General features: G+C 53.7%; 4 protein-coding genes across 5 annotated transcripts; all 4 read left to right on the forward strand.

Moving 5' to 3' along the window:
• The first annotated feature begins 952 nt into the window (after positions 1 to 952).
• Positions 953 to 7,965, forward strand: NOTUM (notum, palmitoleoyl-protein carboxylesterase). The gene is made up of 11 exons (XM_014887561.2): positions 953 to 1,485; positions 1,787 to 1,839; positions 1,993 to 2,088; positions 2,634 to 2,694; positions 3,560 to 3,618; positions 4,635 to 4,737; positions 5,499 to 5,690; positions 6,020 to 6,120; positions 6,219 to 6,366; positions 6,619 to 6,666; positions 6,777 to 7,965. The coding sequence occupies exons 1-11, from the start codon at positions 953 to 955 to the stop codon at positions 7,081 to 7,083; spliced, it is 1,701 nt and encodes a 566-aa protein (XP_014743047.2). The 3' UTR covers positions 7,084 to 7,965.
• A 2,630-nt stretch (positions 7,966 to 10,595) lies between these two features.
• Positions 10,596 to 13,229, forward strand: MYADML2 (myeloid associated differentiation marker like 2). Its single transcript, XM_014887451.2, has one exon. The coding sequence runs from the start codon at positions 11,017 to 11,019 to the stop codon at positions 11,920 to 11,922; it is 906 nt and encodes a 301-aa protein (XP_014742937.2). The 5' UTR covers positions 10,596 to 11,016; the 3' UTR covers positions 11,923 to 13,229.
• Positions 13,230 to 15,818: 2,589 nt separating this feature from the next.
• Positions 15,819 to 18,971, forward strand: PYCR1 (pyrroline-5-carboxylate reductase 1). Its single transcript, XM_088176610.1, has 7 exons — positions 15,819 to 16,036; positions 16,147 to 16,217; positions 16,314 to 16,493; positions 17,087 to 17,308; positions 17,731 to 17,823; positions 18,209 to 18,372; positions 18,471 to 18,971. The coding sequence occupies exons 1-7, from the start codon at positions 15,970 to 15,972 to the stop codon at positions 18,619 to 18,621; spliced, it is 948 nt and encodes a 315-aa protein (XP_088032736.1). The 5' UTR covers positions 15,819 to 15,969; the 3' UTR covers positions 18,622 to 18,971.
• Positions 18,972 to 21,041: 2,070 nt separating this feature from the next.
• Positions 21,042 to 26,216, forward strand: MAFG (MAF bZIP transcription factor G). 2 transcript variants are annotated; one of them, XM_088176691.1, is made up of 3 exons: positions 21,042 to 21,170; positions 24,752 to 24,813; positions 24,901 to 26,216. In XM_088176691.1, exons 2-3 carry the CDS (start codon positions 24,778 to 24,780, stop codon positions 25,351 to 25,353), a joined length of 489 nt encoding a protein of 162 aa, XP_088032817.1. In that variant the 5' UTR covers positions 21,042 to 21,170; positions 24,752 to 24,777; the 3' UTR covers positions 25,354 to 26,216. The 2 variants fall into 2 exon arrangements, with proteins under 2 accessions (XP_088032817.1, XP_088032818.1); XM_088176692.1 differs by lacking the exon at positions 21,042 to 21,170 and adding an exon at positions 22,479 to 24,587.
• The last annotated feature ends 271 nt before the right edge of the window (positions 26,217 to 26,487 follow it).

Genomic DNA, 26,487 nt, shown 5'->3' on the forward strand with positions numbered 1-26,487 from the left:
TTTTCTCCAGGATTTTTCTTGCAATTCCTGGAAACGTCCGGGCCCCGGGGGAGAGCGGCCGGCGGTAAACCTCGCGAGCTGCGGAGAGCAGCAGGGCGCAGCCTCTGCGGCGCGGAGACCCCGACCCCGGGCAACCCGCGCCGGTGCTCGGGGGCTGCAGGGGGCAGGAACCCCTCGCCTCCGGCCTGCAGTGACTCCGGCACGCCCGGGGCCTCCACGAGCCCTCCCGCTCCCGGCAGCAGCATCCTCCGGCCGGGGGCGACGGGCCGCCGGCCCCGGTCACCCGCGGAAGCTGAGCAGACCGGACGCCGATGTCTGGGACCAAACGAGCGCTTCCCGCTGCTCTCCGGGAGCCAGGGCCAGGCCGGAGGGCGGCACCGCGGGCCGCCCACGGGACGGCGTGCGGGATCCCGTGCAAGAGCGATGGATCGGGGGGCGCGGGGCTGAGCTCCGCCGGTGAAGCGGCGGTGGCACGTCCCGGGGCGGGGCGGGCAGTGCCGCCGGCGCGGAGCCGGGGAGGAGCTGCCGTCGGGGCTGTGGGGGGAGAGGGGCGGATCGGGGGGCGCGGCGCGGGCCTGGGGCGCCGCCACGGGGGCTGCCACGTGCGGGGTCTCGCGCTCGGGCGGCCCGGCCGCCCCCCCCGGCCCCGGGCAGAGGCGGCCCCGGGCCCCCGCCGCCCTGCGGGCGAGGCTGTCGGGCGCCGTCGCCACCGCCGCAGCCCCGGCGCCGGCAGGGGCGGCGATGGCGTCGCCGTCGAGCGCGGGGCGCGCCCCGACGGAGCGGCCCACCGTGCCGGTGCGGTGCGGCGCGGCGCAGACCCCCCGCTCCCTCCGCCTCGCTCCGAGGGGGCGGAGGGCAGGGCAGGGCGGGGGCTGGCCGGCTGCTGCCCCACGCGGCGCCCGGGCTGGCGGCGCCCCCGGCGCGCTCCCCGCGCACTCCGTGCCCCTCTGTCATGCTCGCCGCCTGGGAGCGGGCGGCGGGCTCCTGTGCCGGCAGCCGCGCCGCCGAGCCCGCGCCGCCGGCGCTGCCCTCTTCGCCCGCCGCCGACCCCCGTCCCCGCGGGTGGCGCGGCGGGGCGCGGCGGAGCGCGGGCGGCGCTGCCCGCCGCCGGGGACTGGCTGCTGCCGCGGCGAGCGGCGGGTGGCGGCGGGCGGCGATGGGCACGGCGGCGGTGCACCTCCTGCTGCTGTTGGGGCTGCTGCACGCCGGACCCGGCGGCGAGGGCAGGAAGGGCTGGCGGCGGCGAGGCCCGGCGGTCCGCGAGCGCGGCGAGGCGGCGGCGGCGGCGGCGGCGGCGGCGGCGGCAGCCGAGAGTTTCCCGCTGGACTTCACGGCCGTGGAGGGCAACATGGACAGCTTCATGGCGCAGGTCAAGAGCCTGGCGCAGTCGCTGTACCCCTGCTCGGCCCAGGCGCTGCCGCACGACCTGCGCCTGCACCTCCTGCACAACGCCTCGGTCACCTGCAACGACGGCAGCCCGGCCGGGTGAGTCCCCGCGCCGCGCCGGCCCCTCCAGGCGCCCCGGGGCTGCCCCGCGCGGCCGCCGCCGCTCCCCGCGGCCCCGGCCCCGAGGGCTGCGGCGCCACCGCGCGGCGGCGCGCGGCACCGGCGGCGACAGGTGCAGCGAGCGCCTCCCGGGCGGCGGCCCCGGCGTTTCCCCGGGCGGGCGCGAGCGGAGCCGCCGCCCCCGCGCGCCGCCTCGGCGGGGCCCCGGCCCGGCTGGCACCAGAGCGTTGCGGCCGGGCCCGGCTCCCGCTCAGGCGCTGCCCCTTGTCTGTGCCCGCAGCTACTACCTGAAGGAGTCCAAAGGCAGTCGGCGGTGGCTGCTGTTCCTGGAAGGTGAGCGCCGGCGCCCCCGACTTCCGCGACGGCGGCCACGAGCGGGCGGCGACCCGAGGCTGCTGCCCTCGGTGCCCCGGCTCCCGAGGGCCGCCGTCCCTCGCCCGCCAGCCCCCGGTCCTTCGGGGCGGCTGACCCCTGTCCCCTCGCCAGGAGGGTGGTACTGCTTCAACAGGGAGAACTGCGACACCCGCTACGACACCATGCGGCGGCTGATGAGCTCCCGGGAGTGGCCCGCGACCCGCGTGGGTGAGTCGCCCCCTCCACCCCGTGGGGCATCCCCGAGGGACTGGGACAGGGCTGAGGTAGCGCCCGCCGTCACCACCCTGGAAGGTGCCTGATTGCTGCCCCGTGACCATCCCGTGCCGCGGGAACGGGCAGGCGTTTGGGTGCACAGGTATTGCCGGTAATGAGTGCTTCTCTCTTCGCTCTCTTCTCACGCTGCAGCTTCCTGGGTACCCAAATCTCCGTCACTCACTCAGATCGTCTAACTGAGTATATTGGAATTTACCTACTAGGATTTGTCTTTTGGGGACAAAAATAGGCATCACAGGTCTTTTCTGTACTACAGGAAGCTTCCAGACAGGCTTAATCTGTAGCATGAATCAAATTCTGAATGTCAAATCTGCCCGAGGGCAAATTTAGACATGTTCCTTCCACTTCCCTTGCCAATGTTTTTCATCATGGTTGTTTGTTTTCTGTGTGGTCAGAGGTCTTGCATGAGGCTCCTAGGATTCCTCTGAAATCACAGACTGTCATCTGTATGTTTCTTGTTTCTTTGTGCCCATCTGCAGGAACTGGGATCCTGTCCTCTCAGCCAGAAGAAAATCCCCACTGGTGGAATGCAAACATGGTGTAAGGAGGGACAACGGAGGGAAATAGCTTTATACTTAAACAGCATCTCCTGCCTTTTAGGCTAGCAAGAATGCTGCAGAGACAGGTTAAGACTAATACTAGGAAAATGGAAATCGTGTGTTTCCTCATTTGCTGCAGTTCTACTCTAACACGTAGGGCTGACAAGGTCGAGAAACTCAAGTTCAATCTCCTTGGAGCTGTGGGGTAATCTAATGAAGAAAAACTGGGGATAGCTCAGAGAGCCTTCTCAAACAGCTGCAATGGTGAATCCATCATGAGTGGTGGGCCGATAGTGTGTTACACATCTGACAATTTGAGAAGAATGTGGAGCAGCTCTCCTAGTTCAAAGAAGAGAAATGAGAGAGATCAGTTTATATATGCATCTATACAGAAGGGATGTAAATTTGTCTTCTGCAAAACAGAGACATGGGAAGTTAATTCCTGCAAAAACCTCCAGTGATTGCAATCAGCATTTACTCTGCACTGACTAGAGTCTTCTCATTTTTCGTGTGAAAAACTGAAGCATAGAGAGTTGCCCTGTGACAGGCCATCCACTGTGTTGGCAGAATAGCTGAGAGCAAAGTCATGCTCCATCATTCTGTCCATTGAGCCTAGTGATTCAATTAGATTGATAAAAGACATGTTATTTATTGATTTAACTCAGTAAAACTATTAGTGTTCAGGAGAAAATTCAAGACAATTACAGTTGTCACTTGGTGTGCAAGAAGGTAAGTCACCAAACTGGACAGAAACTCTTCCCTTTTCCCTTTCCCAAGATTTAATTTTCTTCCAGTTAGGTGACCGCATCCTCACCCTGCTGTGTGTGTCAGAGGCACAGCAGGACTCACACAGCTCTCTCTTACAGATTCATCCCATATTGCTCAAGTGATGTTTGGAGCGGTGCCTCTTCCAAGTCTGAGAAAAGTGAGTGTTGCTGATGGGCCGTTGCTGCCCCAGACATCACACATTAAAGGCTGTGGCCAGACTTCTGTGAAACCACGTGGATGAGAAACAGGCTTTTTCTTGCTGAAGGGCAGGAAAGAATATCAAGCTACTTCCAGATAAAACATCCTGATCTCTTTAGCTCAGGCTGTTTTGACATAGTTCAGAGCCACTGCTTGAAGAGATGTTACACTGAAGCAGTATGCAAGGATTAGAGGACCAAAATTCCTTTTAGATGAATCTCCAGGTTGCAGCATATAGCAAATTAATTGCTGTAGCTGAGGGACCATGAACTGTTGCATGAAACTTTAGCATGGCTGACCTGAGAGGCAGGACTGTGAATTTAGTGTCAGACTTTTATCAGGAGGATATTTGACCTTAGGCAGGAGCCATTATGTGCCAAGCTAAAGCTGTCTGCAGGTTTCTTTGGGAAAGAGTAGAGTTCATCTCAACACGCTGCCATCCGCTGTCATTGTGGTGGTTCACAGTAAGGGACCTTTGCACTTCATCCCAGCTCCCTCGGGCTCTTCCTATGGAGCACTTACACATCAGCAACCACAGATGCTGGTGGTGCCAAGGAAGCAATGTCTTTGTACATGTAACATCTTGTGAAGCATTGCTTCTCTGAATTGGCTTGATGAATTGGGAAAAAGGGGAAACACTAAGTTGGAACTGAGATTCCAATGGTAGGAAGGTGTGTGTTTGTTCCTCCAGCACCTTCCTTCTTGTTTTCCATTTCCAAGTTTACTCATTTCTAAGCACTGTCATAAGAAGGTATTTGTGTAATTGAGTGTTCATTTCACTCGGTCTTTCCGGGCAGCACATTTTGTATGAGGCAGAGGAGAATATCTTGTTAGGTGTATTTCATGTAGGTGGATAAAACAAGTCTGAGTTTAGGTTTGTAATCCCTTTGGAAAGTTCTTAAGTATTTTCAGAGAGGAAATAAAAGTCTGAGCCTGGACAGGAAACAATGTTGTTGACACTAAGCTGTCTTCCAGATGAATATGCCTTCATGGGAGCACTGATCATACAGGAGGTTATAAAGGAGCTGGTGGGAAAAGGTCTGAGCACTGCAAAAGTATTGCTGCTAGCAGGGAGCAGGTAGGTATCCACAAGATTCTGTTTTGTGAAGACAGGAGATTTCCACAGTAGAAAGCTGTTAAGGGAGGAGGCCCCAGAAGCTCCTGAAACATTTCTTCCAGGAGTACAGTAACACTAACACGGCAAACCCTGTATCTCTGGTCAGTTTTCTCTGTAAGTGCCACAACAGAGGATGATACAATATTACTTCATCAGCTTCCAGTCCATATTCACATAAGAGAAAACGCAGAAAATAACAAAGCTTTGTGTTCTTGTCTGCACCATGAATTCTGGTTCCTGTTGGCTCACATCATAAGACACACACCTCCTGTAAATTGATTCGGGACACTGAAATAAAAACTAAACTTGCCTCACACAGATGCTCTGGATCATCCTGTGTTGCACAAAGCTCTGGCACACTCAGTGTATTACACAGGAGTGTAATAGAGACGTTGCTGTGTGAATTCTGATTCTTTTAGTTTTTGAACAGCCAATCCCCTTGGAAATTGTACAGAGCACATGGATCTCTGAGGAAAGACAGTAACAACAGGAATTTGTTTCTGACCTCCCAGATTATCACTCAGCACTGGCTTTATTTCTGAGTGTTGCAAAGCAAGGAAATAATGTGGTGTCTACCGAGTTCATGGTGAATGGTTGGGTAGCTCTGCTGTGGCAGATGAAGGGGTTCACAGCAGTTCACTGCTGAGGAAGGTGTGTCTGCTAGCGAGGTCTGTAACACCTGTGTGTGCCTCATGACTGCAGTGTTGATGTTGCTGTTGCAGTGCTGGAGGGACAGGAGTGCTCCTGAACGTGGATCGAGTGGCAGAGCAGCTGGAGGAGATGGGTTATCAAGGGATTCAGGTTCGAGGCTTGGCAGACTCTGGATGGTTCCTGGATAACAAACAGTATCGCAGAACAGACTGTATCGATACCATAACCTGTGCTCCAACTGAGGCCATCAGAAGAGGAATAAGGTACAGTCAGATGCTCTAAAGTATGCTACTCTAAGAGGTTAGAGCATGGAATAGATGTCCTCCTTCACTGTGATCCTTCATTTTGATACTTACGGAGTATTTATTGTCCACATCAGTGTTTTTTCAATGATGTGATTAGAAAAGACAATAAAGTCCAAATGTGTGAAAGAATGTGCACAGTTAGAGATGCTCTAAAATGTGTTGATGGGACAGTGCTGCTGAGAGAGCTGTTCTATCAGTTGAAATTCTCATCAGAACAGTAACTAGGATATGGAGAGGACACATTGTTAGGATTGCCCTGTGCATTCTGTTATTGCTTTGTCTTCTAGATACTGGAATGGCATTGTTCCTGAACGCTGTAAGCTGCAGTTTAAAGAGGGAGAGGAATGGAATTGCTTTTTTGGATATAAGATTTACCCCACTCTTCGATGTAAGTACCAAAGGAGAGAGATCAAATGGTTTTAGGGTTTCCTCTGTATCTATAACTAACTTGGAGTAACCCCTTTTCCGAATTTTTTGTCTTTCTAGGCCCAGTCTTTGTTGTTCAGTGGCTCTTCGATGAGGCCCAGCTTACTGTAGACAATGTACACCTAACTGGCCAGCCTGTTCAGGAAGGACAGTGGCTCTACATCCAGAATTTGGGTAGAGAGCTGAGAAACACCTTGAAGGATGTGACGTAAGTGTTTCATTGAGAAAAACCTGGCACATTTGTTTCTAAGGAACATTCTTATCTAGTGTCCTTGTGTTCTCAGATCTCTGCTGAAAAAAGAGTGCTGTAAATTTGGTAACCATTAGTTGATCTACATCAAGAATCTTTCCTTTTTCATTTCTGTCTAAAATTGCACCCTCTCCCTAGTCCAGGAGGTTCGATTCAGCAGGACTTGCTTTGTCCTTCAAGACATAATCCATGTTTCTTTTTTTCCTTCAGTGCAAGCTTTGCTCCTGCCTGTTTGTCCCACGAGATCATCACACGCAAGTAAGTGCTTGTGCAGGTCCTGTGAGAGGTGAATGGGGATGTGGCTTGGGAATGAACCTGTCCTGGCAGCCTGACCCCTCTGATGTGATCTGTACAATTTGTCTTTCCAGTCACTGGACTGACATCCAGGTGAAGGGGACATCATTACCCCGTGCCCTGCACTGTTGGGATCGGAGCCTCCATGAGAGCAACAAAAATGGGAAGGCTCCTCTGAAAGGCTGCCCAATTCACCTGATTGACAGCTGTCCATGGCCTCACTGCAACCCCTCATGCCCCACCATCAGGGACCAGTTCACAGGGCAGGAGATGAATGTGATCCAGTTCCTCATGCACATGGGTTTTGATGTTCAGAAGATGGCACAGCAGCAGGGCCTGGAGCCCAGTAAACTCCTGGGGATGCTCAGCAGTGGTAACTAGGGAGGGCTCATCAGAGGGGCAGAGATTAGATCAGGAGGAGAGAGACTCTCAGCCCTTCTCCCAAACTTTCTAATCTTCTTCCTTCATGTTCCTGCAGGCAGATGCATGCTCATACCCATGGCACGCTCACACCTGTGCACTCACACGCTCCCACACTCTTGCACGCTTATGGTGTGTCAAGAAAAAAAAAATAGGGAAAAAAAAAAGGCAAGCAGCAATTTCTTGCTTACACTGTTTGGTTGGAACTTGTTCCCTCCCTCCAAACTCCAGGGCTAAGTTTCAGCTGGTCACATCCTCTTTCTGTGTTACACAAGGCAATCAAATACAGGGAGTAGCAAAGCCATAAATAGCAGTGATGAGAACCTCACCCAGATCTGGGACATCTTCCCTTGCCATGAGTTCTACATCATAGACTTGTTACAAGTGATGAAAAAAGCAAGCACTGGATTTCTTCTGTCCAAGTAGAAGTGAAGGAATGATGCCGTTACTTCCTGGAGGTTAGCATCTCATGCTGAGTCACAGTATACAGACCCAGGACATGTGCTAGGGATGGACACTCTTGTACTCAATTTATTCGTATTATTTTGTAAAATGACTTTTTAATTACTTTTTTAAACTAAGCAAGAAATATAATGGATATTGTAACATATTTTTTTTAAATAACGAAGAAACCTCTTGCTACTTTGGCAACGTGGACATATTTATTTTAATATGTAAAACGCTATTTATAAGGGCTGACCAGAGAACCATACCCATGTCTTTGTAAAGTTGTATATGCTGCTCATTTGGATGGGTTATCCTGATGGTCACTTGTGCCTGGGAGAGGGCTAAGGGTGGTGTTGACGTTTTGGACATTAATTAGATTTCTGTGTTCTCCTTGCAGTGTGCCTTGTCATTGTTTCTGTGATGAAGAGGTTGTAACCTAAGGTTTAAGTACAGAGAATTTCACCACCTAAGGTTTAAGTACAGAGAATTTCACCCAGCATCTGATGTTTGCAGACTTTCACAGCATTTTTGGCTTGTCTGGGATTCCCCAGGTAGTACAAGGAATTGTGTTTTAACATGGAGGGAGATCTGGCTTTGCTGCAAAGGCCTCTCTTCCAGTGAGCGAAATGTTTGATCAGAGCATCAGAAGCATTTGGAGCAGAAAAGGCAGAGAACACAAGACAAGCACCAACATATTTCTCTTCTAATCATTTGGGAACACACCCACCACAGCACAGAGAATCCCCTTTGATGGCAGTGGGAGGAGAGCAAGGGAGGGATGGAGAAAGCACGACTGAGGCTGGAGAGGAGACAGGAGACGGTTCCTGGGCTGGGAGCACGTGGGCGGCTGGAGCAGAGTTCACCCTGGGGCTCAGTGCAGGGCGTGGGGAGACCTGCACCAGGAGCACAGCTGCAGTCCCTGCTGCAATCCCTGCTGCACCAGGAGCACAGCTGCAGTCCCTGCTGCAATCCCTGCTGCAGTCCCTGCTGCACGAGGCCCTGGGACCAGCTGTGTGCCTGCACTCTGTGCATGGTTACACAGCATGTCGGCCACAGAGATGAGAAAATTTGGGCCTGATCTATGAAAAATTCCCTGTACTTTCAAAACAGACCTTGCCAGGTTAGAACAGTGGTGCTGCTTGTTAGATCTCTTGTTTTGGGTAAGTAAACCCAAAAAATGAACCAAACTGTAGCCCTTCGGTTCCTTTTCTTGGACTTCCAGGAGAAGTCTGGCAGGACCACACACAGACCACCACAATCAGCTGTCCTGCTGTGCATGGGATTAACACAGATTGAAGATAACAAAAAACTAAAGAGAAAATGGTTGGTGCTCCCAGGGAAACTGAAAAACAGGAAAACATCAGTGGAGTTTCCCTATGATCTGTTTGGAGATTAGTGATATCCTTTATGTTTTAATGACTTGGGTATAAAAGTAGAATTGTCCTAATTACACTTTTCATCTGTTCTCTGCTGTGCAGAAGCCAGTGACAAAAGGGCAAGACTGGAAGAATTCAGTGCCATGTGTTTGTATTCTGTGATCTTTGATTAGATAAGGTTCTTTATTTCTGAGGGAGAAGTGGCCATGGTCTGTCTGGTGCTCTCCTCCACCAGTGTGATCTGGGGGACCTTTGCCAGCCCTGACTCTGGTGCTGAGGGCTCTCCAGAGGGGCAGCACCTCCCACGGGAAAGCAGAAGGTGAGCAGCAGGAGCAGCTCTGCCCCGAGCCCTGGCACTGCTGGGGAGTGTCCTCAGGCGGGCCATGCCATGGAGTGTCCCTGTGCCTTCTGCTGGTCCCGGGCAAATGGGAAGTGATGCCACAAAGTGCCACAGTGCAGAAAGTGACCCACTGCCAATGAAGCCTGGAAAACTGCTAGAGGCGAAGGATTAATAGAGAGTCAGGTAGGGCAAGATGCTGGCATGGCAACCCGTTCACCTGGAGTTCCTCATCTCTCCTGCTGCATTTCCTGGTTATTGTGATGTTAATTGTGCAACTTCCACCCCAAATGAATGCAGGCTTTTGTACTTTTAGCACCAGAGGCCTTTCAAAGGAAAACGGAGGGGACTTGAGATGAATGAAAGAGACACTGAGGTTACAAGTTGGTGGCAAACCTGGAGGTAGGTATATTTTATCATTACAGCCAAAAGTTTGTACTGTTCTCATGTGAGCCATTCCAGCAGTGAAGTTTTTCTGCGTCCATACTGGGATGAGTACTGCAGGTGAGGAGTCAGCAATGCTGCCGTGAGGTAAGGCAGGAATTTTTCTGCTATGTTGTGGTAAAAACATTCACCCAATCCTACTCTGAAATTACATCAGAAATTTTGCTTGGCACTTTCAGAAATATAATTAAGAGACTTCTGGGTAGAGATGAGGTCTGGGGGGCACTGTATACCAGGAATGTCTCACTGTGAAAGTTTTGATCTCACAAAAAGGAGGGAGAGTTTTACACTATTTATTGAAATCTGTGTTCCAAAACAGAGCTAAGAATATCAAAGCAATTTTAAAAAACAATTGTATTCAGTCATTGCATTCAGAGATACAAGAAAAACTGATTTCCACATAAAGTCAAAGAGAAACAGGGAAGAGTTTAAGGAAATGTTGAGGACGGGTGCTGTCAACCTTCACTACCACAAGCTGTCACAAAGCACAGCAGGTAAATGTATCACTGCTCCAGATCAACTGCAGCAAAGTGAGTCAGCTTTTATTCAGCCTCTGGCCTAAATCCCTTCTTTTTTCAGGTTTGTGCTGCCTTTGGGCTTGTGCCCCCACTCAGGGGCTCTTGGTTCTGCAGGACTGAGCTCTTGTTCCTGCAGCACGGCTGGATCACAGCCCACTGCCACAGCCAGACACCTCCCCTGAGTGCGGGGGGTTGTGTGGGGAACGGCAGCATTCCAGGGACCCCAGAGTTTCTAGAAGAACAGCAGAAGGATAATCAAGAGCCTTTGATGGAGCTCACAGCTTCAGTGTTAAATAACACCCGCTCCCAACAGCTGAGTGGGGGCAGGACTCATTCCAGAACTATTAATAAAGCCCCTATTTATACTCCAGGTTCCTGTGAACGGTGCAGCAGAAAGCTACAGCTGCGGAGCTAAAATGGAATAAATGTCAGCCTGCAGGGAAAAGTACCATCCTGTGGGAAAGTAGACAGCCAAAGGACAGCACAGGAGCAGGTTTCAGACCTGAGGAAGCAGAGAGCGAGCAGCAGCACCCTGAGCTTACAGCCAGTGGGCAGAGCCAGGCAGTCACCTCCCTGCAGCCGCAGGTCCGTGCACAGAGCTGCCAGAGATGCAGCGTCAGAGGCAGCTCCCACCGATGCCAGCAGAGACCAGCGGGATCTGAGCTGCCGCTCCACTGAGCTCGGACCAGGTGGGACGCAGGGCAAAGCTGCAAGAGCCAGAAAGGACGTTTGAGGAGGCTTTGAGTGCATTGTCTGCTGGACTGGAAAGATAATGGAGAGCACGGGAGGGCCGTATCTGAACACAGCTGCGCTGACTTCCCCTGTAGGAATCGCTCGGTTGCTGCAGATGACCTTCGGATGCACCACATTCAGCCTGGTTGCCCACCAAGGGGGGTTCAGTGCTGCCTACGGCACCTTCTGCATGTTTGTGTGGACCTTCTGCTTTGCCATCACTGTGTTCATCATCACCTGTGAGTTCACACACCTGCACAGCTGCCTGAGCCTCTCCTGGGGAAACTTCACCGCTGCCTTTGCCATGCTTGCCACACTCATGTCCATCACGGCTGCAGTGATCTACCCGCTCTACTTCGTCCAGGTGGGCTGTTACCCCATCGGCTGCGAGGTGAGGGATTTCCGCATCGCAGCCAGCGTCTTCGCGGGCCTCCTGTTTGTCACCTATGCCACTGAGGTGTTCTTAACCAGGGCAAAGCCAGGACAAGTCACCAGCTACATGGCAACTATCTCCGGGCTCCTGAAAATCGTTCAGGCCTTCGTGGCCTGCATCATCTTTGGGGCGCTGGTGAATGACAGCCAATATGGTAAATACGTGGCGACGCAGTGGTGTGTGGCTGTCTACAGCTTTTGCTTTGTGGTGACAGTGGTGGTAGTGGCCTTCAGTGTCACAGGTAAGACTGCATTGCTGTGGTTCCCTTTTGAGCGTTCTGTGGTCATCTACACCTTTGGGGCTGTGCTGCTCTACACGAGTGCTGCGGTCATCTGGCCAGTGTTCTGCTTTGACAGCAAGTACGGCTCCCCACGACGCCCTGGCCTCTGTGCCAAGGGCAAATGCCCCTGGGACAGCCAGCTGGTGATTGCCATCTTCACCTATGTCAACCTGCTGCTCTATGTCTTGGACCTGGCGTACTCGCAGCGCATCCGCTTTGTCTCACACCTCTGAATTGTGGGTTGGCCACTGTGGGAGCATCTGAGAGCTGTGACCCACGGCAGGGGCTGAGGGACGGGGCGAGGGGCAGAGAGGCGCTGGGCAGGCACGCACACTCCATCAGCCGAGCTTCAAGGTGAGGACTCCCTACACTAACGACTGAATGACCTGGAGCAGGTGGGCTGCAGCTGATGCACAGCACAGCCCAACTCCCCCATGGTTCTGCCTCACCCGCCTGGTGCCAGCATGAAGGAATGACACAGCTCCACGTGCATCTGCAGACAGCAGGAATGCTCATAACCACAGCAGCGGGGCTACCAGGTTACTGAGCCAAATATTAGGAAAGACATCAAGGATTTTGAAACTGTTAACCAGTGCTTAATGGTAACCAAGTGACTACTCAGGAAGTGGAAAAGTTAAAAGCTGCATGAAGGAACACCAGAATTTTCAGGAGATGAAAATCAATCCCTTGGAGTTTGGGTTAATTTGGACTGTGTTGTGAGACGTGGAATGCCTGCAAGTGTGGGCAGTTCCAGTCTGGGTGTTTCTGAGAAGACCATCATAGCTATCACAATATTTTGAATGTTGCCAGTCTTTTCCCTTCCTCTCCTTCACTGTCTAGCATAGAAAAGGAATACCCTCAAGTGCACACCTTGGAGGAGGCCTAATAATTTAATTCAATGTTCCTATCTAGCAAACACTGAGTCACTACAGAAATGAAAATTTGTAAAGTTGGGGCTCTACTGCTGAGAATCAGGTTGCAGAGAAGAGCCAAGTGGCTGTGTGGGACCTGCCATTCTCACCTGAGCAGCACAGGAAATACCTTGGCACAGGCTCTGTCTTGATGCATGGGCCACCATTTCCTTGCACTGGGGTCAACATTTTTTTTTTCTGAAAGCTTGAAGATAAATCATGGGGGCATGGGAAAGGGGAGGGAGAGACTAATCTCACAGTGCTGCACAAGAGACCAAACCAGGCAGGGAGGGGGCATGGACAGGATGGGCATGACAGAACTTGCACACCGTACCCCAGAGCAGCTCAGGCGCAGGATTCCTGAGCACTCTGCATCACTGAGTAGCCAAATTTCTCAGGCCCAGCCCTGACAAAACACCCACTTTAAAGTTCCACAATTCTCAGCTCAGATTTCAGGCCCCATAGGAATCTTCATTTGTTCCAGGGAGAAGCCAGACTGTCCAAATGCAGCACATGCAGACTTGAGTGCTTTGATTAAAATCTCCAGTAGCTGCCTGTCAGAAACAAGATTTATTTTTTAACCAAAACAAAATAAAGCTGAATGGCAGATGTATGCTTACATCTCCTGAGATCTGTGTGCTGTCACCTTCCTCTCCACACTTTCATTGCAGCAGCCATGGCCCTTTCTGCACGAAAGCAGAGCTCACTTTATTTTGATGTTCAAAGCCTGAACACAGACCCAAAATAGAACAGACACAACACAGCAAGACCTCTGAGTGGATTCTTTGCAGCAGAATGACTCAGGAATAAGGAAGGAAACTTACTTTGCATCAGTATTTGTGTGGGGTTTGAAAAGCAAAGGGCAAACTTATTGGGGCAGATTATGTTGAATAATTCTGAGCTAGGACCAGCCCTTAGCAATGGGGAGCATTAGCCAGGAAATGAGACAAGAATCGGGATCCAGCACGAAGGAACAGCCTTCCAAGGGGGTCTTCTCTTCTGTGAGTCCCAGAGAAGGGCAGGAAATCTGGAAGATGTGGTCCAAGAGGAGGCTGGTAGAACAAAACCCAAGACAGATATAGATATAAACCAGGAGCTACAGATATAAACCAGGAGCTTTATTTCTTGCCACCCAAACAAATTATGGGTTGTACAAGTACAAAATGCTGACTTGGAAAAGGAAATCCATTTGTGTTGGAGGAGTCAATTTACAAGAGCCACTGCATACAAAGGGCCCTCGAGCATTTATGATGTATTCCTGTTAAACACATCAATATGGACAAATTAAGCTGTGTCACACTTGAAAATTACTTATTTTTTGTCATTACAGATCACTAAAAACTGAACGGGTGCCTGTGAAGGACCATGGCTTTTGTTATAAAATTCAATCCAGTGAGCCCAGGAACATTGTTTGAGGAAAGCCCTGCAGGCTCTGGTGTGGCTCTGGGAGGCTGGGTGGGCTGGGGAAGGGGGCCAGCAGAGGCAAGAGCCCACAGGCAAGGGGGTGCTTGTCCCCAGGGATGACACTGGTGGTCCTCAGGCAGTGGCAGCTGTTGGAAAGCTCCTTGGCTGACAGTACGTGGCTGAGCCAGGCACTGCTGGCTTCCTGCTGGGAAGGTTTTGCACCAAGTAGGAGCAAGAGCAGAAACACGGTAAAATCTGGCAGTGCCATGAGTTGATGCAACTTACACTGATCCAGGGTCAAAGGGCCAGAGCAGAAATTGGTACTTGGGAAACAATGAGGGCAAAACTGAGTGCCTTCACAATAAGGGGAAAGAGAATTAAACATGGAAATCATGATCCCACTGACTGGAGGAGTGGAAACACAAGTCATTGCCAAGAACAGTGTGTTCAGATTTAGCTTTCTCATCTGCCAGCCAAAGACTGAGCAAAAAATGTGAACATGGTCAAAATGGCAAAAAAAGATTGTGTGGACAACAATCCTCTCTTTTAGGAGAAAAAAAATAATTAAAAAAATCAAAACCTCATGCTTCAGTGGTTAAAACACTCCCCAACCATTGGAAACTATGAGATTGCCCAATCCAGGACAGAGAACATCTGATATCTGCTCATCAGGATTTACCAACCAGCTCTGTCATGATTCAGTTCACCAAACCACCTTCATTTCCAGAGTATCTACTCCCTTAATTAATAGATGATGATCAAATAGCTCACCATGAACCAGGTTTCCCCAGCCATCAGCCATTCCCAACCTCTTTAGGTAAATTAATGTTAGGATTTACGTGTATTCATTAATTATGGACTTGTGACTGCAGCCAGTCTAGACAGCACCCCGAGGATTCCAAAATGGATAGATTAAATTGGAATTGTTAATGGTTACGTTTGGTTTTTTACCTTCTTTTTTGGAAGCCTGAGGTTCAGTATCCACAAAAGATCAGCCTTTAGAAACATTTATCAATAGAAAAAAACCCCAAAACACTGAGATTTATTTCTGTCAGTCAAGAATCAAGAAGAAAAAAAAAATAAAAACAAAAATAAACAAACAAACAAAAAAACCCCAAAACAAACAAAAAAAAACCCCCAGTGAGGTAAAAAATCCCTGCCTGCTGCCTGAGTTTTACAAGAACACGGCGGGCTGGTCTCTGCACAGCCCAGGCCGCAGGGAGGCCCCTCCCGCCCCAGGGGCACGGAACAAGCCCCACTGCGTGCGGGCCCCGCGGGCAACCGGGCGACGGAAGCTCCCTCCCCGTTCAGGGGCAGGGAAATAAATCCCTGGGGAAACCTGCGGGCGATTCCCAGAGCACGAGGTGCCGCCGGGCCGCTCTCCGCGTGTGGGCACCGCTGGGTGCCGGGCCGGCGGGGAGTGGGAGAGCCGAGCCGAGCCAGCACACGGGGACCCAGAGTCCCGCTCTCCGCGGGGAGGGTGGCCGGGGACCACCGGGCCCATGGAAGGCGGTACCGGCGGTACCAGCAGTACCAGCGGTACCGGCGGTACCAGCAGTACCAGCGGTACCGGCGCTCCCGGCCCGGCCCGCGGGGCTCCGGCGCGAGTACAGCGCCGCCTGGCGGAGCGGAGCGGAGCGGCGCGGCCGGCGGCCCCGCGGCCGGCGAATGATGCAACACCGCGCGCCGGTTGCGCCAATCGCTGGCGAGCGCTGCGCTGCTGGCCCCGCCTCCGCTCGCTGAGTGGCGGAGCGCTGGCGCTGCCCCGCCCCGCTGCTCGCCGATTGGCTGCGCGCCCACGTCCCGCCGCGCGGTCTCGCCTCCGTGCGCGCGGCCACGTGGACGGCGGCGGGGCCGGGTCTGGCGGAATCGCACCGTACCTGGCGGAGCCTCACCTGGCGGAGCGGAGCCCAGCCGCACCGCACCGCACCGCACCGCACCGCACCGCACCGCACCGCACCGGCCATGAGCGTGGGGTTCATCGGCGCGGGGCAGCTTGCCTTCGCTCTGGCCCGCGGCTTCACGGCGGCAGGTGGGCGCGGGGCATTTCGCCTTCGCCCTGGCCGGGGGCTTCATGCGGGGCAGGTGGGTACGGGGCAGGCGGTGCCGATCCCTCGGGCTGACACGCCGTGTCCTTCGCAGGAGTCCTGGCTGCTCACAAGATCACGGCGAGCTCCCCGGACACTGACCTGCCCACCGTGAGCAGGCTGCGGGTGAGTGCGGCCGGGTAGCTGGGACCGGGTTGGGGGCGCTCCCCTCCCGGGCCGTCCCGGGCCTGAGCGGTCCCGTTTCTCCCCACACCGGTGCAGAAAATGGGAGTGAACTTCACGGTGAGCAACAAGGACACGGTGAAGAGCAGCGATGTCCTTTTCCTGGCCGTGAAGCCACCCATCATCCCCTTCATCCTGGAGGAGGTGGGCCCCGACATCGAGCCCCGGCACATCGTGGTCTCCTGCGCGGCCGGCGTCACCATCAGCTCCATCGAGAAGGTGAGAGGGGACCGGGCCGTGCAAGGCCGGCCATCAGCTGCTTCCACTCCTCTGACGCCGAGGAGCCGATGCAAGGGACACGCGTTACTTGTGCTGCTCAGGACTAAAGTCACCCAGCAGCCGCCGACTTGGTTTCGGTCACCAGTGCCTGTCTTCATCAGCAAATGCTATTAGAGGTTTTATCCAGCTGTTCCCTCACATGAGGTGCTGTCCGATCACGTTTCTTCTAACAGCACTGGGTCGTCTCCCCTGAATTTCTGCAGATTTTATGTTAAGTGTCTGCAGGAGCTCTTTTGGAGATCTGTGGGTTGATGTGGGATTGAGGCCTTTCGGATACTGTTTCCAACCTGGCTTTGCCCAGCTCCTGCTTTGCTGGTACTGACGAAGGCTTCACATTCACGTATGAGTTCCTGTGGCTCAAAGCAGGGCATTTGAGATACACAGGTCACTATTTTTCTTCTGCTTGTGTTGTTCTTTTCCCTGGAGGGTCTTTTCCTGGGCAGCCCACTGATGAAAAATATGCACTAAAGCTCATTTTTCTCCCTTCTTTCTTTTTTTCTTACTTTTTATCTTCAATGATTTTCTGCCCTAAGAAACTCTCTACCTTCTGCCCCACACCAAAAGTGATCAGGTGCATGACCAACACTCCTGTGATAGTCCGGGAAGGTGCTACAGTCTATGCCACTGGAACTCATGCGGATGTGGAAGATGGGAAGCTTTTGGAACAACTGATGGCCAGTGTGGGCTTCTGCACCGAGGTGGAAGAGGACCTCATCGATGCTGTAACAGGGCTCAGTGGCAGTGGCCCTGCGTATGTATGTGCTGTTTCCTCACCTAGTGGCAGTCTTAGGGAGAGCACTTGGCTTTGCCTGCCATAAAGTCTGTGCAAATTCAGCTTGTCTTTTTTTTTTTTTTTCCCATTGCCCACATTTGCAATGGGAAGAAGTCCAGAAGTCCATAGCCAGTGTGCAATGTCCACGTGTCCATGTTGTAAAACTTGGGCCTGTAGTTTGCATGATGCAGAAGCTGAATTTCTCCCATTCCCCCCACTCCTGAGCTGAAGCTAGTGGGAGAGGAGCCTGACATGGCATCCATGAAGGAAAGGGGGAGGCTTTTGTCAAGTCTGTAAGTGATAGAGTCATAGAACAGTCCTGATGCCTTGGGTTCTCTCCTCCCTGAGAGTTACCAGTCCTGGAGCAGAGTCTTTCAGTCACCTTCTTCCTCTCTCTGGTCTCAGGCATTCACTGCCCTGGATGCTCTTGCGGATGGAGGAGTAAAGATGGGCCTTCCCCGCAGGCTGGCGGTTCGACTTGGAGCACAGGCTTTGCTGGTCAGTATTACCTCCTGAATAACAAATCTGCGTCTGTGCCTGCTCTGTGCAGAGGAATCTACACATCACAGTTTGAAATCGTCTTGGTCCTCTCACAGAATCTACTTTAAAGAATGTGTTTGGTTTGAATGCACACAGGTTCCTGGTGGGGGGCTGTAGGAAGTGTCTGCAGCAATCTGCTGGCACTGGTGATGGTGTGGGAGCTGGGGCTTGGGAAACTCTGCTCCTTTGCAGGCTGTGTCAGCTCTGAAAAGTGTTTTGGCAGCCTGCAGGAGCCCAGGTTTGCCTGTTGTGAGTGTTGGTGCTGCTCTGTGCAGTGGAGAACAGGAGTGTGTGACAGTGGCTTCTGCAGTCAGAGCTCTGGCAAGTATTTTCCTTGCTACAGGGTGCTGCCAAAATGCTGTTAGAATCTGAGCAGCATCCTGGTCAGCTGAAGGACAATGTCTGCTCGCCCGGGGGAGCCACTATCCATGCCCTGCACTTCCTGGAGAGTGGTGGCTTTCGCTCACTCCTCATCAATGCTGTGGAGGCTTCCTGTATCCGGACAAGGTGGGCACCTAGGAAGTCCTAAAGAGCTTGCAAGACTTGTCCCCCAGCCTGTCTATTTTCTTTTTCCTATGACTTCTTCTCCCACTACCCCATTGTAGGGAACTGCAGCATTTGGCAGACCAAGAGGAGATTTCCCCAGCAGCCATAAAGAAAACTTTGCTGGACAAGGTGAAGCTGGAGTCTCCTTCCTTGTCTGTGGCATCTGTTAACAAAGTCAGTTTGTTCACCAACAAGAGCAAGAAGAACTGACCAGACTGCTGTATTCTGGCAGTGCTGAATGTCAAGGTCTAAGTTTCAGCCAGTCAAAAAATACATTTTTGCAGTAGCTAGGAATGGTGTGGCCAAGACCCTGGTTATTCTATACATCATGAACGTGGGCAAAGGGGAGGGGGAGGGTTTATGGCAGGGAAGAGGGGCTGAAGAGGGATGGGGAGGAGGTGTCCCTTGCGGTGGGAGTAACATCCTGTTACAATCATCATTGTGGTGAGCAATCATATGTGAATCTTTCCCCTCTCTTCTACACTCTTTTTAATATTGTCGCTGTTATTATTTGTTTTCTTCTCTCATTACTGTTTTCAGTAAATTGTTCTTATAGCAAACCATGATCTTTACCTTTTGTGCCTACAGTTCTCCTCTCCAGCCTGCCACAGGGGGAAAGGGACACGAGCAGCATGTGTTTTTGAGTATTTCAGTGGGAACGCTAATACGGGGAATACCATTCCTAAGCCACAACCATTAGTGTTGTCTGTGTTCTTTTGTCCAAGGAAAAATGCTCACTCTGCATGTTGGTGTCCCCTGTACCAAGCTTGTGGCTTGCAGCAGCTGTGGGGCAGTGCTGTAGCAGAGGGTCTTTAACCTGTAATGGGGTTGGTGTGAGCTGTCCCTGGCACTGCTCTTTTCTTGGGCAGGGGTGATACTCTCATCAGAGCTTGTCAAGGAAATCATTTGTCCAGAATGGGTACTTCCAGGACTGAAGCAGTGTTTGTGGTGTCCTATGCAGAAATTTTTTAACAGGATTTTTCAAAGATGTTTCAGAACTTTTGGTTTCAAAGGTTTAATCCTCTCTGGCCCCATCTTGCATCTGCTGTCAGAGCGTATGTCCTGTCACTGCTGTTACTGGCTGGAGCAGATGCTGCCACGCAAACACCATGCTGCATGGTGCACCAGGGCTGGGCCCAAAATCACCTCTTGGAATGGACCAAGTGCCTCTGCCCGATCTCCCACCACTTACAGAGACATATGGTGGGAACATCGGACCATGCTCCTTTTCTCTCCTGTGGCCACCTCTTCTCTCTGCTCAGTCTGGCTTGGGGGACCATGACCTCTCACTGCTCCTCCTTTACTGCTGGCCTTGCTTGAGTGGTTTGGCAGGTGGAGGGGTAGTGAGTTTTTACATTTCCTGTTGTCTCTGAGGTGCTGGTGAAGGTAAAGTACTTTTAGTGTTAGGCTTTAGGCTGCCAGCAAGGTATGACCCTAGAGGTGTGACAGATGGTTACTCCTTCCCTCTTTATATAAAAAAACTGTTTCTCTGATGGGAGGTGTGGCTAATCCCAACTGTTTTGACTGGGGGTATCCATTGCCACTGGCAGTGACCACTAGGTCAGGAGCCTTTGGGTGTCGTATATTCCTTTCCTGCTTAGGATCTGTGATACCTTTGCAGACAGGCCAAGCTGGAAGTCAGATGGATGAAGTACTGGCTGATGCAAAATGCAAAGGAGTGTTGTGGAAAGAGTTCCCACTCGGCTTTAAAAGTGAGATACAGAATGAAGAGATGCCTGAGCTTGAGCGCCTCTGCAGAGAGATGCAGGGGTTGCCCCGGGTACTCCCAGAGAGAGAGAGAGCTATAGATGAACTTCCTAGATGGTTACAGACCTGTAACTGAGCTGGCCACCACAGCAGATGGAAACCCAGCCCATCAGGTGCCACAAGGGCTCTGCAAGGCTTGCGGTCACATCCTCTGTGCACAGAGCAGAGGGCAGCGGTGCTGCTGCTGGATCCGAGCCCGTGCTGCTCTCCTACGGAGCACATTTCTCCTTAACCCCTGTCTGCCCACTTTCATTGCTGCACCTTCCACTTGCCTCTCGCCCTTCTCTGGTGCGCTCATCTTGTCCTCCCTGCTTTGCCTGTAGCACGGCAGCAAACAGTGGGCACCAGTGTGTGTGTCGTGGACCCGGAGTTGTAGCAAAAGGGAATGCAGCTGGAGCGAGCCCGGCGTGAGCTGGGAAAGCAGCGACTGTGAGCGGAGCAGAAGCCGCAGGGCTCGGCTCACACGGCCCCGGCCAGGGCCAGGAGCTCGGAGGGACCTTGGGCACAGCTCAAAGGGAGCGCGGCGGGCCTGCCGGTGCCGAGGGCCTGCCGGTGCGGGCGGAGGGACCACGCGCTCTGAGACGCGCGATGTGCCACGGGCAGAGCAGCAGGAGGCGGTGGCTGCTGCCAGAGATGACGGGAGCTGATCCGCTGCCGACCCAGCACCTTGGTGGAACGGCAGGGCTCGCCCCGGGACGGGAACTGGACGACGGCGGCGGGAGGAGCCGGCACGGTGCGGAGCGGCGGCCGGGCCGGGCCGGGCCCTGTCCCCGTTTCCCCCGGGCAGAGCGCGGCCCCCTTAAGGCCCGGGGCGGTTGCGCCGGGCGCTTCATGAATGGAGCCACGTGACCCAAATATCACGTGACGAGTCCGTGAGCGGCGGCAGCGGCGGCGGCGGCGGCGGCGGCGGCTTGTGAGTCCCGGTCCCTCCCAGCGCGGCCTCCCCTCCCCGCCCCGCCCCGCCCCGCCCGGCCCAGCGGCCCCGGCAGGAGGTGAGCGCCACCGGCTGCGAGGGCGGGCGCGGCCCTGGCACCGGCCGGGGCGGGGCGGGCCGGTCCCCGGGGGCGGGCCGGGGCGGGGCGGGCGCGGCGGGCCCGGGATGGTGGCCGGGGCCGCCGCGGGGTCGGCAGGTGCTTAACGGGGCCGCGATCGCTGACTCACAGTGGGGCTTCGGGGGCGCGCCCACCCGGCGCCGCCCGGCCCTTGCCCCGCCCCGGCGTGTCCGGGCCCCGCTCGGCGGCCGAGCAACAGGTGCGCGGGGCGCTGGCCCGGGGCCTGGCCCCGGCCCCGCCCGCCGCCTCCCGGGTCCACCCGCAGGCATCACGGGCGCATCCGGCCCCTCCCTCCCGCGGTTGCCGACTGTCCCGATCGTGTTACAGAGCGGCTGCCCTCAGGCCGAGCCTGCCCCTCTCAACGGCGCCGCACGTTCGGGCGCTCGGGCTCCGCCGGTACGGGTGCGACCTGGCCCCCGGCGCGGCCTCGGCCCCCCCCTCCCGCCGGGCGGCCGCCCCCCGCCACGGGTGTTCGCCGTGCTCTGTGGTTCTTCTCCCGAGGACGGGAGGGCGAGGAGCCATTGGGGCGTCTCGCCCAGTTCCTAGAGCAGAGGCAGGCAAGCAGGACAGCGCCGCTGCCTGCAGTCGGTACCTTGTCCCCGGACTGCTTGGTGCCTGCAGACGTGCAGTGGTCCTGTGGGTGGGAGGTTCTGGCCCCTGTTCCGTAGGGGCTGCCCGGTCCCACGAGTGGAGTGGGTTTTGGCTCCCGCGGGACTGCAGTGCCTGAGCACGGAGGGTCTGGCTGTGTCTGTGCTGGGCACGGCTCTGGCTGTCCGGGGTATGTGAGGCTCGAGCTGGGCGGTCGGAGGAAGGCACCGCCAAGGGTGGGAGAGTCTCTCAGAGCTGGCCCTTCGCTTTAGCAACCAGCTGGGTGGGCAGATTCCTTGAGGTAAAAATTGCTGTGGAAGTGCTCAGGGTTGGATGACCTCACCAGGGGACCCCAAGGGTGGGGAACTCGGGAGGCACCATCCTGGCTACACAGGTAATTTGGGGAGTCATTGGATGAGATTGTGTGAGCTAATTTGCCAGCAAGCAAATAAACAGAGTATGAAACCCACGCTGGGAGAGAGTGTTTTTGTGCAGCGTGCCCGTCACTGCTGACAAACCACGCTCCTGTGCCTGCCAGTGCTGTGGAGCCCGTGGGGGAGCACAGCCCTTGCTCTGCCCGCGCTGGAGCAGGTGACATCACCGTGTTTACATGGGCTCGTGGCGGGGCTCTACATCAGGAGTGTGGAGAAGGGCCCGTGTTGGTTCATGCGTGCTGCTGTCAGTTCCCATGTGCTGCCGCTGAGCTGAGGAGAGAATTGGCTGTGCTTGTGCTGAGTTCAGGCCTTTTGAGCTCTGGGGAAATGTGTTGAGGCTGCAGTTTCTTCATTGCAGCCATAGTGTTTGGCACTTTTCAGTGTGATCTTTCTTCAGGAAGCTATCAAAAGCTGATCCATCAGCAGTCTGGAGAGTAAGGCGAAGTTTGGTCTCTGATATGTCGCCAGTTCTCTGCGTATTCTCTTTGTGAACTGCCAAACAGCCCGGTTAAAACAAGACCCAGGAAACTCTCTCTAGTGTTCTTCCCATTCTACTGACTGCCTTGTGTGTTGCTGCACCTTGAAGAGGTGGGATCACCGGGATTTTGGGGACAGTCCTGTTGCAGCTCCAATGGGTGTTGTGTTAGAGAATATAGAGGCAGGAACGAGTAGCTGCCTCTGCTGTGTCTAGCTGTGCCAGCACCAGCCATTCCCCATCCTGATGAGGAGCACTCTTCCCAGTGCCCTGCATGTGTGTGCCCTGTTTGTTTAATTTTGGGTCTGCTGTAATGAAGGCAGCCTGTGTGCCTGCCAGGCAGCTCTAAATTCTTTAGTGCCACAGTGCAAGCAAATTCCCATGGTCCCACTGACCATACCTGCCCTTGATGCCTTCCACTCACAAGAGGATGGGGCACAGAAGTGCTGCAGGGACTTTCCTCTCCCCTTTTCACAACAGACATGTTGTTTACCAGGTAGGAACAGAAGGAATAAACAGCAGTCTGGGAAGGAGGGAAGAATTGATTTTATGCAGCAGTTGCTTGTGTGCTGCCAGTCCTGCCTCGTTGCAGCTGCCTTCCTTGGGCAGCAAATGACCATGCCCATGCCAGTGTGATCGGGTGTAGCAGACATCTTGTTGGAAGGAGCATTGTCCTCTAGGTATATATAAATAGCCTGGCTCCTGGCAGGCTTCAGGAATATCTCTGATGGTGTTCTGGGGACTGCTAGTCCTGTTCACCTCCCGTAGGTCATGGATGCACTGTAGAGAGCCTGTGCCACAGCTGCTGGAAGAGCACAAAGTTGTACTTGATGATGTGTGCATTTGTTTCTGATCTGTAACTGGACATCAGTCCTGCTGGGAGTAAAGCAGGGGCAAACAAAATTGTTGTTTGACGCCTGCAAGATGAAAAGGGAAGGGGCACCTGTAGGCTGCACAGGAGTACTGGCCAGGGCTGAGTGGGTGCAGTCTGAGAGGGGAGTGCAGTTTGGGCTGTTAGAGGCACAGCCACGTCTGTCAGGTGGTATTTGTATGGATAATTCCTTGGGCAGTGTACTAGCAGTCTGAACTGAAAAGCCTGAGGGGAAGAGGTATGTGGGGAAAGAAGCAGGAGCCTGGGTAAAAGTCTCTGTAAAGCAGGCCTGGGAATTGCTCTTACCAGTTCTAAAGTCTTGTCTTCCATGGCAGGGAAGGAGTCTGCTCTGCTCTGTTTTTTGGCACTTTTAATCTTTGTTTTCTTGTGAGCACACCTTGGCTCTGAAGATAAGGAGGAAGAATGTGTTTCAGGGCCCTGGCATGCCAGGGGTTGACAGGTACTTTCTCATAGAAAAGACCTACAACTGGGGTCAGTTTTGCGTGACTGGGAGAGGTGGAGGCTGCTGAGGCATCAACCCGGATTTGTGATGGAATTCCAGTGTGTCCAAGGCTTTCCCTGTACCCCTTGCTCAGGGTTATGTCTTATTGAACCGTACTGGCTGCATCCTTGGGGGCATCTGGAGTCTGGTAGGACTGGAGAGCTTCTGAGCTGTGCTTGGGCACCTGTTGGAAGGACATATTAAGGTAACCTGCCCTGCTTGGGAGTGACAAGGATGAGGCTGGGAGCAAGTGGTGCAGAGTGCCAGCCTGCTGAGTCAGCATGACTGGCCTGGAGCAGCCATGCTCTGGACCCTGCCTGCTGCTTGCAAGGCTATTTTTTAAAATGTGGCTTCCGTGTATTCTGACTCCTTCTACTTTTTTAATTTCCCCCACCATAAACAAAAAGGCAGCGTTGCCACAAAGTCTCCATAGGAGCAGAGATGTGGAAGGACAGCAGTTTCTGCTCAGGGACAGAGTCTGCTTCATGTGAGTCTAGCTCAGCTGGCTGCTTGTTGAGTGTCTTCTGGGGCCAGGGCTAAGTGGGGACCAGGATGTGGAGCACCATGGGGCGCTGCTGCTGGACCCTGCCAGAGGAATGCTGTGGACTCTGCTGTGTCCCAGGCGCTAATTTGACCTTCCTTCCCTTCCAGAACCCAGCTGACAAGGCTGTCGTGTTATGACGACCCCCAACAAAGGAAACAAGGCCTTGAAGGTAACGTGGTGGGTGGAGGAGGGGGTGCAGGGATGGGTGTAGGTGTCCCCCTCAGCTTTCACAAGTGTGTGCTGCCTTCTCTCCCAGGTGAAGAGGGAGCCAGGCGAGAATGGGACCAGCTTGACAGATGAGGAGCTGGTGACCATGTCTGTGCGAGAGCTGAACCAGCATTTACGGGGCCTGTCGAAAGAGGAGATCATCCAGCTGAAGCAGCGTCGGCGCACGCTGAAGAACCGGGGTTACGCAGCCAGCTGCAGAGTGAAGCGCGTTACCCAGAAGGAGGAACTGGAGAAGCAGAAGGCAGAGCTGCAGCAAGAAGTGGAGAAGCTGGCCTCAGAGAACGCCAGCATGAAAATGGAACTCGATGCTCTCCGCTCCAAATATGAGGCTCTCCAGAACTTCGCCAGAACCGTGGCCCGGAGCCCCGTGACCCCTGCACGGGGGCCTCTTACTTCCAGTATGGGGCCCCTTGTCCCTGGCAAGGTTGCTACTACTAGTGTCATCACAATAGTGAAATCCAAAACGGACGCCCGGTCTTAGTGAAGTGAGCGTTGCCTGAGCTTGTCTGTGCAGGGCAGTTAGGCACAAAACCAGCCTGGAATCCCCAAAGCACAAGCCCTCCCCACATGGGTCCGGGTTCCTTTGACTTGGCCCAGGACTGGCCCGCTGATCGCTCCAGTTTATTTTGTTGTGTCCAGATTGGTATGAGCAGTGGTGATGCATCCCTTGTCCTGTGCAGACAGAGCTTCCCACCCAGCAGTCTGTAGCCCTCGGGTGCCCTGGGGAACAGACTGTGAGATTTTGGTTTTCTACCCAAAGAAAATCTGTGCAGCGTGGCTGACAGAAGGGTGGAGGAGTGGCCCGAGGAAAGCTTTCTTCCTGGGGGCTGGCAACCCTAATTTTCGGTCACTTCCAAAGGCTTTATTTCATGACTCTTCCAGGTGGTGCATCTCAGCGCCTGAACCTGCTGCTTTTGTCTCCTTTGGTACCTGTAGTTACAGTTGGGGTGTTCTGTGTCATAGGTTTTTATTCCTTTCTAGGTGTGCCTCTGTGCCCTAACCGTGGGTTTCCCTCAGACGTCCATGGCGTTAGCTGTGTAAACTGGCAGTGGTGGGAAGGATGGCGCTGCTGTGTCCTGCTGCTGTGGTCCTGAGGCCCTGCAGGGCCCAGCACCCTGGGAGGGAAGAAGGGAGCAGTGGTACTGTGTTGACTGCAGGCCGGTTTTGTGCCTAATGTGTTGCACTGAACAAGACCAAAATCACTAGTTGTTCCCGTGTTTTGAGGGTATAAAGTGTCTCTAGTGTGATGGTTTACACAACCAGTTTATGTGGTTAAATAGCCCTTTATTTAAAGAGAGAAACATCATTTTAAGAGTTATTAAATTATCTAAGTTTAAAATTGGACAGAAGAGAGAGCGTATTTATAGTCAGCTTTTTTACCTGAGAAGGCGAGAATATTTGACCATATGAGTGGGGAAATATTCTCAGAGACTTTGCTAGTTAAAAGTTAATAAATAAATAATTTTAAAGTTTCTCATGAACCTCCCGCAAACTGTTTGTGGCTCTGAGGTTAGTTTTTATAAAGAGTTATCAGACTTTATTTATAAAACCTAGAAAAAGACAAAAAAAGAGGCAAGTCCTATTTGATATCTTTTTGCAATTGTACCAAAAGTGA

This window comes from Sturnus vulgaris, chromosome 20, assembly GCF_052056855.1.
Source record: "Sturnus vulgaris isolate bStuVul1 chromosome 20, bStuVul1.hap1, whole genome shotgun sequence".
In the NCBI taxonomy this organism is placed as follows: Eukaryota; Metazoa; Chordata; class Aves; order Passeriformes; family Sturnidae; genus Sturnus; species Sturnus vulgaris.